The sequence below is a fragment of the Pan troglodytes genome, chromosome 18 (assembly GCF_028858775.2).
Source record: "Pan troglodytes isolate AG18354 chromosome 18, NHGRI_mPanTro3-v2.0_pri, whole genome shotgun sequence".
Lineage (NCBI taxonomy): Eukaryota > Metazoa > Chordata > Mammalia > Primates > Hominidae > Pan > Pan troglodytes.
Genome location: NC_072416.2, coordinates 18963353 through 18975917, shown reverse-complemented (window position 1 = coordinate 18975917; position 12565 = coordinate 18963353). Strand labels below are relative to the sequence as shown.

Sequence of the window (12565 nt, the reverse complement as noted above, 5' to 3'; positions counted from 1 at the left end):
GTATCTTCATCAAACTTACCAGTATCTGAAATGTCCTCGTTCGATTTCTTAGTTGTCTCCCTCCCACTAGCATGTTACCTCATGGAGACAGGGACTTTTTCTGTCTTAGTCACCTGGTACACAGCAGGCACTCAATAACTGACTCCTGAATGAATGTGTGCACGCACGTGTGCAACAGCATTTGAGATGAAGCTTTAAATAATTAAATGACTTCCTTTTTATGCAGGTAGCCCTTCTTTTTTATTTTTTAATTTTTTTTTCAGCAAATGGTTTCTTAGTGATGGTCTCACATGACAGGTAGTCCTTCTTGATCTTTCCAAAAAGACATGTTTCATTCCATGCATTACCTACTTATTAATTCACATATGTACTCAACAAATATTTTTGCTGGGCACCTACTATGTGCCAGGCACTAAATCCCATGTTAGGAAAACAGTAAAGAATAAGACACGGTACCTGACCTCAGGGAACTTACAGGGCCCCATTCCCTGAAATTCCATTCATCATTTTCAAAATATGTATTTGGCTGTAATCTGGGAATAGCTGTCTCTGCTCACCTGCCCCCATCCTTCTCTGCAAGCTACGAGAAGCAAAGTAAAGGCTTCATCTTCTTACCCTTCTCTTTCCCCTCCAGTGTACAGCAGAACGGTCAAACACTCCACTGAACCTTAAAATGCAGAGTCTGCACCCCACTGTGCATATGACCTAAAAGTCCGCTTCTGCCAGTTTAAGCGATTTTAACACAGTACTTTCAAATGTAATATTAAGAGAAAATGATTAAAATATAATTGCTTCGATAACTCTAACATCGGGTGGTCCACTTAGGAGAGGCTGTTATTTTCTTTTGGGATTTGTTCTAGCTAGCCAATTTTCTACAGTAACCATTTTCTACTTCTGTAATTAAAGGAGACGTAAGTGAGATGAAAAATACATTTACCATTTATGTGAGGGTCTAGGCAGTTTATCAAGCCATGTATCACACTGCCCATTCCTACCATCACGGTCCAAGCTCTGCCAGTTCTCACCTGGTTTACGGCCATGGCATCCCAACTGGTCTCCCACTTCCACCCTGACACCCTGCAAACTCTCCTCAACACAGCTGCCAGAAGGATCACGCCACTCCTCTGCTAGGAACCTTCCAGTGGCACCAATTCTCACCCAGAGTTATAGGCAAAGTGGCCCACCAAGCCCTGCACAATCTGCCCTGTCACCTCCCTGACCCTCTTTCCGCCTCCTCCTTCCTTGCTCATTCCCTCCACTCCAGCCACCCTAGCCTCCTTGGGATGCCCCAAACCCTTCAGCACACTCCTGCCTCAGGACCTTTGCACGTGCCGTTCCCTCAGTCTTACACACTCTTCCTGCAGGAGTGAAGTATGGTTCTCTTGTTCTTTCCCTTCAGGTTGTTGCTCAAATGTCACCTTCACAGGGAGGACTTCCCAAAAACACCCTATGTACAACTGCAACCCCTGTCTCCACCCTGACACTGTACGACCTCCTTTCTTCCTTTATTTTTCTAGAGAACACTTATCACCTTCTACTGTACTTTCTAACTTATACATCTATACATGTATTGACCCTTCCTGTCATTAGAACATGAGGTCTAGCCAGGTGCGATGGCTCACACCTGTAATCCCAACACTTTGGGAAGCCGAGGCAGGCAGATCACTTGAACCCAGGAGTTAGAGAACAGCCTGGGCAACATGGTGAAACCCCATCTCTAACAAAAATACAAAAATTAGCTGGGCATGGTGGCACGCGCCTGTGGTCCCAGCTACTCAACAGGCTGAGGTGGGAGGATCACTTGAGCCCTGGAGGCAATGGCTGCAGTGAGACGAGATCGTACCACTGCACTCCAGCTTGAGCCACACAGTGAGACCCTATCTTAAAAAAAAAAAAAAAAAAAATGAGGTCCACAGGGACAAGCATTTTTGCCTCTTTTGGTCACTGCTGTATCCCCAGTCCTGGATGGTGCCTGAAACGTATGTCACTGGCAATCAATAAATATATTTCACTGAATGAGTAGATTTAACTAGGAATCCAGCTCTCTACGATAAGGACACCATGTGTAAGAATATAATACCAGATGGCATTTTTTCCAACAGCCCTTCCAGATAAAATAATTGATTTTTTTTTTTAAACATGTTTGCAATACCTGTGCCTAGGGATGGGAACTCAAACACCTGTCCCTCCAGAAGACAGAAAAGCCTTACCTCGATTTTCAGGCTGTCATGCTCCACTGTGAAGTCAAGTCTGGAAGGCGCCACATCAAAGGTAATCCTCTCCCCTCGATAGAACGGAATCTGGAAGGAAGAGTCTGTTAATTACTAAGAACCACTAACATGATCAATCAGCAATATTAATAATCGATCTAGCAGCCCACAAATGACAAGGGGTTCAGACAGAACAAGAGAAACATTCATCATAACTGTTGCAGATTCGAAAAGAGGAAGCCTTGCCCTTTTTGTAGCTATTACGAAGGGGTGAGTGTCTCATCTTAAGTAAGTTACTGCTTAACAGCGTGTTCAGAGAACTGCAGGCCAACCATCTTTTCCTTTAACACCCGAACAGCATTGGCTTTTACTGTGTCATGAGAGTCCCAGACATAAACAGAACGGAAATCTGCTTCACTCACCACAGTGTAGCCCCCACTTGGCAAGGAATAGAAAGAGAACGAGCCATCTTCTCTGGAGACCGTGTAGCACAAATACACCAGACTCTCGTCTTGGGGCTGGAAACCAGGCACTGGTGAGACATTGCAGCCCAGGACATCCTATGCCAGGGGGTAAAAAAGACAAAACTTCCTTTTCCATTTACATGTTCTGAATACCATCAATTAGCCACATTATAGGAAAATTTTTTAAAGTTTCGTGTCAATATATGTATTTCTGAAATCTAAGACACATTAATACAGAAAAAAGGAACAAAAATCTGGACATTCAAGTTGCAAAGTTAAAAACTGGCACAGTCTTCCCGGGAAAGATGACACGACTGTCCTTCCTTATGGTGGGTCACCATTCTCCAAATAAGGAAACGGAGGCTCAGGAAGGTAATGTGACCGGCCCAGGGTCGCACAGCTAGGAAGAGGAATTTGTTTAAACCTGAGATTTGTTTAAACCCAGGTCTGATTTCAAAGCCTGTGTACTTTCCATCACATACCACTGCCTCCCAGTGTAGATGTGCAATGTCTTGTGAGTCAACAGAGACACATGATATTCTTGAATTTTTTTTTTTTTTTTTTTTTTGAGACAGTCTCACTCTGTCACCCAGGCTGGAGTGCAGTGGCGTGATCTCGGCTCACTGCAACCTCCACCTCCTGGGTTCAGGCGATTCTACTGCCTCAGCCTCCCACGCAGCCGGGACTACAGGCACGTGCCAACATGCCCGGCTAATGTTTTTGTATTTTTAGTAGAGATGGGGTTTCATAATGTTGGCCAGGCTGGTCTAAAACTCCTGAGCTCAAGTGATCCACCCACCTTGGCCTCCCAAAGTGCTGGGATTGCAGGCATGAGCTACCACACCCGGCCTGAGACAGACGATATTCTTAAGTGTTAAAATGATAAATCAACTCAGACCTGCATTTCTTACAACAGTACGTTCTGGGCTATACTCCCCCACCCTCCTACCCCTCACACCATCTCTTTTGTTCTTTTCTTTGCTTACCTCTTTAGTTACTAAAGAAGAAAAGAGAAGAAACTTCACCCCTTTCATGGGCTCCCCATCACTTTGGACAGAGCCAGACACATTGTAGCCAGCAACTATGAGGGGACTGGCCGCATTGGCATTGGAGTTGGTTACACGCACTGTGGTGCTTGCCTGTAACAGAAAAAGATTTTAACCTGTAAAAAAATAAACACTTGCAAAGTGCCTAACAACATGAGGACACGCTGAAGCTAAAATATTAACTGGGAAACATAATCTATAAAATTGCTTATTCAGTATGATCACTTCTTTTTTTGAGACGGAGTCTCAGTATGTTGCACAGGCTTGAGTGCAATGGCGCAACCTCGGCTCACTGCAACCTCTGCCTCCTGGGTTCAAGAGATTCTCCTGCCTCAGCCTCCCAAGTAGCGGGGATTACAAGCGCTCGCCACCATGCCCGGCTAATTTTTGTATTTTTAGTAGAGACAGGGTTTCACCATGTTGGCCAGGCTGGTCTCGAACTCCTGACCTCAGGTGATCCACCCGCCTCAGCCTCCCAAAGTGCTGGGATTACAGGTGTGAGCCACCGTGCCTGGCTTATCATTATTTTTTAATGCCCAAAATGAAGTGAAAGGAAATGTGGCAAAATGTAAACAATAATGATTTTGTCTATATGGTGCTATTTTACTTGTATACTTTTCCAGCTTCCAAAATTTGTTTCCACTGCTTTATATTCCTCTGTATGTTCCAATTTTTTTAATGAGCATATTTTGCCTTTTTTTCTATTTTTAATGATATATAGTGTTAACTGAAGATTAGCCTAAAGCTGCCTCCTTACATATTTTAAGTTTGGCCTAAAGGTTTCTCTGTATGTGTTGCCAAGTCTCAGCCAATTCAAGCAGCCACCCTTCAACTACTCACAGGCAGCCAACTGTTCAAACCATGTGCAAATAAGACAAACGTCCAGCTGTAACCAATCCAACTGTTTCTGTACCTCACTTCCACTTTCTGTCCGTCACTTTCTTTTTCTGTCCATAAACCCTTTCCAATCACGCAACAGTGCCACAGTCGCTGTAAACCTATACTGGCTCAGGGGGCTGCCCAATTGACAAATTGTTCTATGCTCAATTAAACTCTGTTTAATTTGCCTTAAATTATTCTTTTCACAATATGTGTATATTTTTTAACATTTTTGTTAAGGTACAATAAACACAGAGAAAAGTGTACAGATTCTAAGCACACAGCACAGGGCTTGTCACAAATTGGGCACTGGTTACCCAACAGAATAGCACCAGCAAGCCAGAAGTGCCCTCACACTTGCTTCCGGTCACTAACACCCCAGGAGGATAAACATTATCCTGACTTCTAACAACATGCTTTACTTGAAAATCCCAATCTCATATTAATAAACTCAGATTCTTCTATGCAGACAATTAACATACAATGTAAACCTTAGAATCTCTTCTATTTATAAATGTGTAAGCTCTTTCATTTCGAATAAATTTTTTTTTTTTTTTTTTTTTTTTTTTTTGAGATGGAGTCTCACTCTGTCACCCAAGCTGAAGTGCAGTGGTGCAATCTTGGCTCACTGCTACCTCCACCTCCCAGGTTCAAGCGATTCTCCTGCCTCAGCCTCCCGAGTAGCTGGGATTACAGGTGTATGCCACCATTCCTGGCTAATTTTTTTCTATTTTTAGTAGAGATGCGGTTTCACCATGTTGGCCAGGTTGGTCTCGAACTCCTGACCTCAAGTGATCCACCCACCTCAGCCTCCCAAAATGCTGGAATTACAGCATGAGCAACTGCACCCAGCCTCGAATAAAATATTTTTAAATGTTGCTGCAGAAGAGAAAAACCCCCAAAACCAAAAGTCATAAACAGTAAGAAGAGACATCTAGGTGTGAAACTATCATCAATTATAAGTGCGTAAAACCTACAGAGTAAAAATAATAATAAAACATATAGAGTAGAAGCTGAAATACTGATTCCAATGCTTCTTTAGCAAAAATGAGATACAGCTTCAATACTAACACACAAGCTAACATGTCAAGATGTCCCTTAAGTCTTATTTTAATTTGGTCTTTCACAGCTATTACAGAACCTCACCTACTAGGTGGAGTTCCTTTTTTGATCTTTAACTATAAACTATTTCAGTCAAACAAAAAAAGATATGCTAAAGAACACTTACATACCTTCTAACCAGCTAAACAAATTTAAAAAAATACAATTCAAGATGCTGGCATACCCCAAAGTCCCCCTCCTCCCTCTTTCTCTAGAAGTCAGTATCATTTTGAACAGCGTCTGCTATTCCCATACATGTCTTCATAATTTTTCTACATAAGACCGTATCCTCCCTGTCCCTACTAAAAATACAAAAATTAACTGGGCATGGTGGCAGGTGCCTGTAACCCCAGCTACTCAGGAGGCTGAGGCAGGAGAATCGCTTGAACCCAAGAGGCGGAGGTTGCAATGAGCTGAGATCGCGCCATTGCACTCCAGCCTGGGCAACAAGAGCAAGACTTCATCTCAAAAACAAAGACTGTATCCTTAGCTAGGGGCAGTGGCACATGCCTGCAGTTCCAGATCCCTGGGAGGCCAAGGTGGAAGGATCGCTTAAGGCCAGGAACCAGAGGCCGCAATGAGCCATGAATATGTCACTGTACTCTAGCCTGGGCAACAGAGCAAGACCCTGTTGCAAAAAAAAAAAAAAAAAGACTGTATCTGGCCGAGTGCACTGGTTTATACCTGTAATCCCACCACTTTGAGAGCCCGGGGCTGGTGGATCATTTGAGGCTAGGAGTTCGAGACCAGCCTGGCCAACATGGCAAAATCCCATATATACTAAAAATACAAAAATTAGCTGGGCGTGGTGGCACATCCCTGTAATTCAGCTGCTCAGGAGACTGAAGCCGGAGACTCGCTTGGACACAGAAGGCCAAGGTTGCAATAAGCCAAGATCACGCCACTGCACTCCAGTCTTGACAACAGAGCGAGACTCCGTCTTTTAAAAAAAAAAAAAAAAAAAAAAAAAAAAAAGACTGTATCCATAAATGATTATCACAAGTATTTAAAATCATATTTCCTTCAACTCTGTTTTTAAATGTAGTTACATTAATATATGTAGCTCTGGTTCATTCATTACTGCTGACATACAGCAGCCTATTGTATGATGGAACCCCAATCCATTCTTCTCTTAAAAGGCATTTAGGTAGTTTACAATATTTTGCTATTACAAACAAAGCTGCAATAAACATTCTCATACATTCTCCTTGGTCACGCGTACCACAGTTTCTAGAATGTTTAGTATATTTACAGATTTCTGTTTCAGGCTGAAAAAAGAACAACAAATAAATCTCCTCAGGGCCTTCTGTTGTTGATTTAGTATAAAATAGCTATAGTTAATAAAACAGATCTATTTCACAGCAGGAAGACAACACTGTCACCTAAAACTGAAACTAACACAAGCAACATCTGCTACAGTGAGGAGTTACACCTTATAAATAACTACCAAACTAAACAACAGCACCATTGGTTCTTCATCTGGTCCTGGAGAAACCATAAATTCTTTTCATATCCTAAATTGAAAAGCCCTACATCTGTCCCAAGACCAGCATATTATTGGCATGGCTATAGACGTAGCTGTCACACTCACCTCTTTCAACGCCCAGGTTGGATGAGTTGCGAGGATTTCATAATCTCCAGGCAGAACTTTAAAAAATGCAAACCTAAGACATAAAAAATAACCATTTAACTTTCTCCAAACCACCCAAGTATTTCTAATTCTATGACTAATGTTGGCAGCACAAGAAAAACAATGTTGGAATTATCGCAAACTTCCATTAGCTTGTTAAATGAGCATGAATGAAATTCAATCCTTCACTGTACAAATCTGCATAAAAGAGCGCTTATTGAGCACTTACTGTGTGCCAAGAGGGGTGCTCCATGTGCTGATCGGAAAGAGGAGTGCTTACGTCTCCCTTAATCTCAAGGATTTCTGGCATAAAACCAATCCTTGTAGCACAGCAGGGACCAGTCACAGAACATTCGACTGGGTTTGACAGAGGTGACAGGCATGAACTGACAAGGAGAAGGGGACAGAAGTGTCCAAGGAAACACATGGGAAGGGAGAAGTGGGGTGAAAAAGAACAGAACAGATGCACAGGCTGAGGGGGACGCTGACCCAAGATGATGCAAATGACACAGGGCAGGGTAAACTATCACAAGCTTTGAATCCCAGAAAAAAGGCTTTAGAGAAACACAGATAAGTCATTCTGGGTTTTTGCACAAAGCAACTGAGATAAGAAACCAGCAGCTGATGAAAATTACTCTACTAGCCATAGACAGACTAACACCAGAGTGAGCCGAGCTAAAGCTGGAAATGCTGCTGCCAGTATACTAACATGTTTATCCCTTCAAATTTGTAAGGCAACTGACAAATGAGAAGGCTAAGTCCAGTGAAATGAACTAGAAAACGCATTTGATTTCTTCTGTGGTATTTTATTGTATCAAATCTTGCCTGCAATAACTGGATAGGGCTTGGAAATCACATTACTACAAGTATTGGTAAGATTGAGCTTCTATTTCATTTTCATAATACCCCAGTGCTACATGTTTCATTGTTTCAGTTAGTGCAGATGAAAGGTATTCAGAAGGCTCAAGACACTATTTTTTTCTAGTAAGGTCAACACCAAATTACTAGCCCAGAAAAAAAATTACAGCTCCATATTCCTGCTACACACCAGGGCTGGAGAGGCACCAGTCAAGCAGAAGTAAATGTTATTTCAAAAATGAAAACTAGTTTCAACAATAATAACTTTAAAATTGAATAACTTACTGACAGACTCATTATAAACTTCTATTTTGCAATTTACTCAGTTTGTATATTAACGGAGTTAGTAATGATTTGAACGCTTTCGGAATTATCAGTTTGAACTATTCTGGTATTAATCTTGGCATATCTGTTAACATTTACAACTCAACTATATACATCCATTAAATAAATGCTTTAAATCTGACTCAGCAAGGTCAGCTAGGCATCTGTTCCAACTACAAAGCAGTTTTGCTATAATAATGATAATGATTTTTTCTAATCATAACTGAGCTAACCTATTTGAGCTAATATGCCAGGCAGCTTGAAGTAATAATATTAATTTCCTCTTTCCAGTACCTTAGGAGATAGGTTCCACAATTATCTTCATTTACAAAAGAGGAAACTGAGGCACAGAGGGGTTAAGGAACTTGCCCTAGGTCAACCAGCCAGCAAATGGGGGAGCTGGGATTCAAGCCCAGGCTGGCAGGCTCCACAGCCAGGCTGAGCTGCTAAATGAAGACCCACTAAGCCCCAGGCCTTGAAGCAGGTGCTTTATGGGTATTAACTCTTTTTTTGTTTGTTTCAGACAGGGTCTTGCTCTACTGCCGAGGCTGGAGCACAGTGGCACATGATCACGGCTCACTGCAGCCTCAACCTTCCAGGCTCAAGCAATCCTCCCGCCTCAGCCTCCCGAGTAGCTGCGACCACAGGAGCATGCCACCACACCCAGCTAATTGTTTTCCCCCGTGGGACTCTACTTGATATAATTTTTAAAATTATTTGTAGAGATTGAGTCTCCCTATGTTGTCCAGGCTGGTCTCGAACTCCTGAACTCAAGTGATCCTCCCATCCTGGTCTCCCAAAGTGCTGGCATTATAGGCGCAAGCCAATATGCCTGGCCAGTATGAACTCATATTTAATCATCCCATCAGTGCTAGGCAAGATGGGTCAAATGGATTCCATTTCACATGTGGGGAACTCAGCACTCTGAGGGGCATGAACTCACCCAAAGTTAAGAGGCTGAATCAGGATCTGAACCCAGAACTCCCTGAATCCAAACTCCCAAACCCAGCTCCATGACCCCTGTCAGAGCCCGGCTCTAAGGCAACACTAAGAGACAGGACGCTACTCACTTTCCGCCAGGCCGTGTAACTGTGGACTGGATCTTTGCTTCGGTCCCAGTGTTTCTCAGAGACACCTGAACTCCCGCAGGACCCAGGGGCTGCCCTTTGCTGAGGACCTGCCATGGAGAAGAAAGTTAGGGCCCACCCAGCAAAGCACCCTCCTCTCAAAGCACTGGCAGCCCTGCTTACAACTCCCAGGTGGAGCCAGGAACCCTCTTTGGGTCAAGAATCCCATTGAAAAGATGATATAAATCATGGATATGTTTCCTGGGGATGAGGTAGGAGAGGGAACAGTAACAGTAAAATAAGACTCTATTTCAATGAATCTAAGACATCATCAGTTATAGATTCACCATTATTGGTCTGGGTGGGTGTGGTGGCTCACGCCTGTAATCCCAGCACTTTGGGAGGCTGAGGCAGGCAGACCACTTGAGGCCAGGAGTTTGAGACCAGCCTGGCCAACATGGTGAAACCCTGTCTCTACTAAAAATACAAAAATTAGCTGAACCTCACGGCACATGCTTGTAATCCCAGCTACTCCTGAGGCTGAGGCAGGAGAATCACTTGAACCCAGGAGGCGGAGGTTGCAGTAAGCTGCAATCGTGCCACTGCACTCCAGCCTGGGTGACAGAGGGAGACTCCATCTCAAAAAAAAAAAAAAAAAAAAAAAGTAAATATACATAAAAATAAAAATATAAAAATTAGCTGGGTCAGGTGGCACACACCTGTAATCCCAGCTACTGGGGAGGCTGAGGCAGGAGAATTGCTCAAACCCAGGAGGTGGAGGTTGTGGTGAGAGAGACTGCGCTACTGCACTCCACCTTAGGCCACAGAGCGAGACTCTGTCTCAAAAAAATTAATAAATAAAAATAAAAATAAAAAAAGATTCACCATTATTTTGCAAACCATCGATAAAGAAAAAACTACCCAAGATCCCCATCTCTAACAAGAAGCCCACACATACAGCTGGGATGGCAGGGCCTCCCCCTCACCGCAAAGGTAGAGGAGAAAGAAGCCCATCATGAAGAGAAGGACAGGAAGGAAGGAAGCACATCTCAACCTCAGGCACAGGGCAGGTGGAGGAAAAACGACTCTCCCCTGAGAATCTGAATCGCGGGAGCTGGGGCACACACCCGTTAGGACTCTAAATTCACACCACCATGGCGGTCCAAAAAAATCTCAGAACTTAAATGATGGGAATCCTCCTAGGTAAGTGTCAGAAGCAGATGCACGCTCTCTCTGGGAGAAGCTGACTTCAATTCACCCACAGGGACAGCAAGATGCCACAAGGCTTAGAGAGTGCGTCCTTCCAATTTGGCATCCCTGTAAAAGGCCATCCCTGACATAAACACTAACAGCGGCTGGGTGCACAGCGTACACCTGTAATCCCAGCACTATGGGAGGTGGAGGCAGGCAGATCACCTGAGGTCAGGAGTTTGAGACCAGCCTGGCCAACACAGCAAAAGCCCATCTCTACTGAAAATACAAAAATTAGCCAGGCATGGTGGCACACACTTGTAATCCTAGCTACTCGGGAGGGTGAAGGAGCGGGAGGGTGAGGCAGGAGAATCACTTGAACCTGGGAGGTGGAGGCTGCAGTGAGTCAAGATTGCACCACTGCACTCCAGCCTGGGCAATAGAGCAAGACCCTGTCTCAAAATAAAAAATAAAAAAATAAAAACACCAACAGCCTATGCTCTGGGAGCAGAGGGGATGACCAGCAACCTCAATCTCACTCCTAAATACACCTGCTGCGTTCTACACAGGATGAAGTACAGAGTTCACAGGCTCCCTTGCCACTTATCCATGGGTCCCCTGTGGGATCAAAGTCCCCAGGTTAAAGTATCCTGCATTTTTTTAAAAAAGGATTTAGTATACATTATAGAGTGAACAGGAAAAATAATCAAGTTCCAAAGACAAACCTTGCCATTCACAGAGAACCCAGTGAAGACAAAGTTGATGTCTCCGCCCTTTGTGCAGATGTCACTGACTCCATCCACATGGAGTTCCACGGTCGTCGGCTCTGAGGAACGAAGCAGGGGAGGAAACGGGGGCACAAGACACAAAGGCAAGCTTAGTTTTGGGGTACAGTGAACCTAAGTAGAATGTATTTTTATTATTCAGATTTCATTTCACTTTTGAACACTTAATACACTCGTGTGTTTCCAAATCCAAAGGTACAAAAAAGTATTCTGGGAAAAGTCTCCCTCTCACCCCTATCCCCCTAGCCTCCTGGTTTCCTGCCCCAGAGGGAATTCGTGTTTAGAGTATAAAATAATTTTACAACGCCTTTCAGCTAAGTTATATCTCAGAGTTCCAGTGAAAATTCAGTGAGCACCAAATAATTTTATTTCCTGAATGCTCATCACCGACCAGGCACTGAGCTGAGTGCCTTTAATCCTCACAATTATCTTAAGAGACAGGCAGTAATAGCTGCAATTTACTGAGGGGTAAATTAAGGCACAGAAAGGTTAAAGGAGCTCCCAAGATCACAGAGCTTCTGAGTGACAGAGCCCCAATTCGACCCTAAAAGTCTGGCTCTGGATCTGTTCTCTGACCAAGGACATGAGCTCAGCCATGTTAAACCAGGAACACAAACTCCAGGGCCACAGGGGCTTCATGGGTTCGAAGTAAGCGGAGCATCCTCAGGGGGACTGTGGCAAATTGAAAGGAGACAACTGCCACTCAAGTCTGCCAACCACTACCATGCTTTGCCAGAGCTTCCAACTTCTCCGAAAAACTGGAAATCTGGATTTTATATACCATCTCTTGATTTTTCAATATCAGCAATTAACTCCATTTTTTAACTGAAGAGTTCATCATAATAGGGGTTAAGGTTGAGTTTTTGAAAGGTTAGGAAGAATATGGAGTAATGAGTAGAGAAAAAAATGGAAAACCATGAGATGAGATTTTCAGTTAAGATGAATTACACACGTGCTTGCACGCGTACATGCACGTGCACACACACACACACACACAAAGACTCCAATAA

At 43.5% G+C, this 12565-nt stretch overlaps 1 protein-coding gene across 1 annotated transcript in view; it reads right to left on the bottom strand.

Annotated features, from left to right (window-relative positions):
- The window catches only part of LOC112207767 (BOS complex subunit NOMO3), a 31915-nt gene that overhangs the window by 9539 nt on the left and 9811 nt on the right, over positions 1-12565 (bottom strand). Inside the window, exons 4-9 of the mRNA XM_054669687.2 lie at positions 11496-11596; positions 9583-9689; positions 7292-7364; positions 3661-3813; positions 2633-2770; positions 2211-2300 (exon numbers count right to left, since the gene is read on the bottom strand). Coding sequence (XP_054525662.2) covers positions 2211-2300; positions 2633-2770; positions 3661-3813; positions 7292-7364; positions 9583-9689; positions 11496-11596 — 662 coding nt within the window. The remainder of the gene's footprint in view (positions 1-2210; positions 2301-2632; positions 2771-3660; positions 3814-7291; positions 7365-9582; positions 9690-11495; positions 11597-12565) is intronic.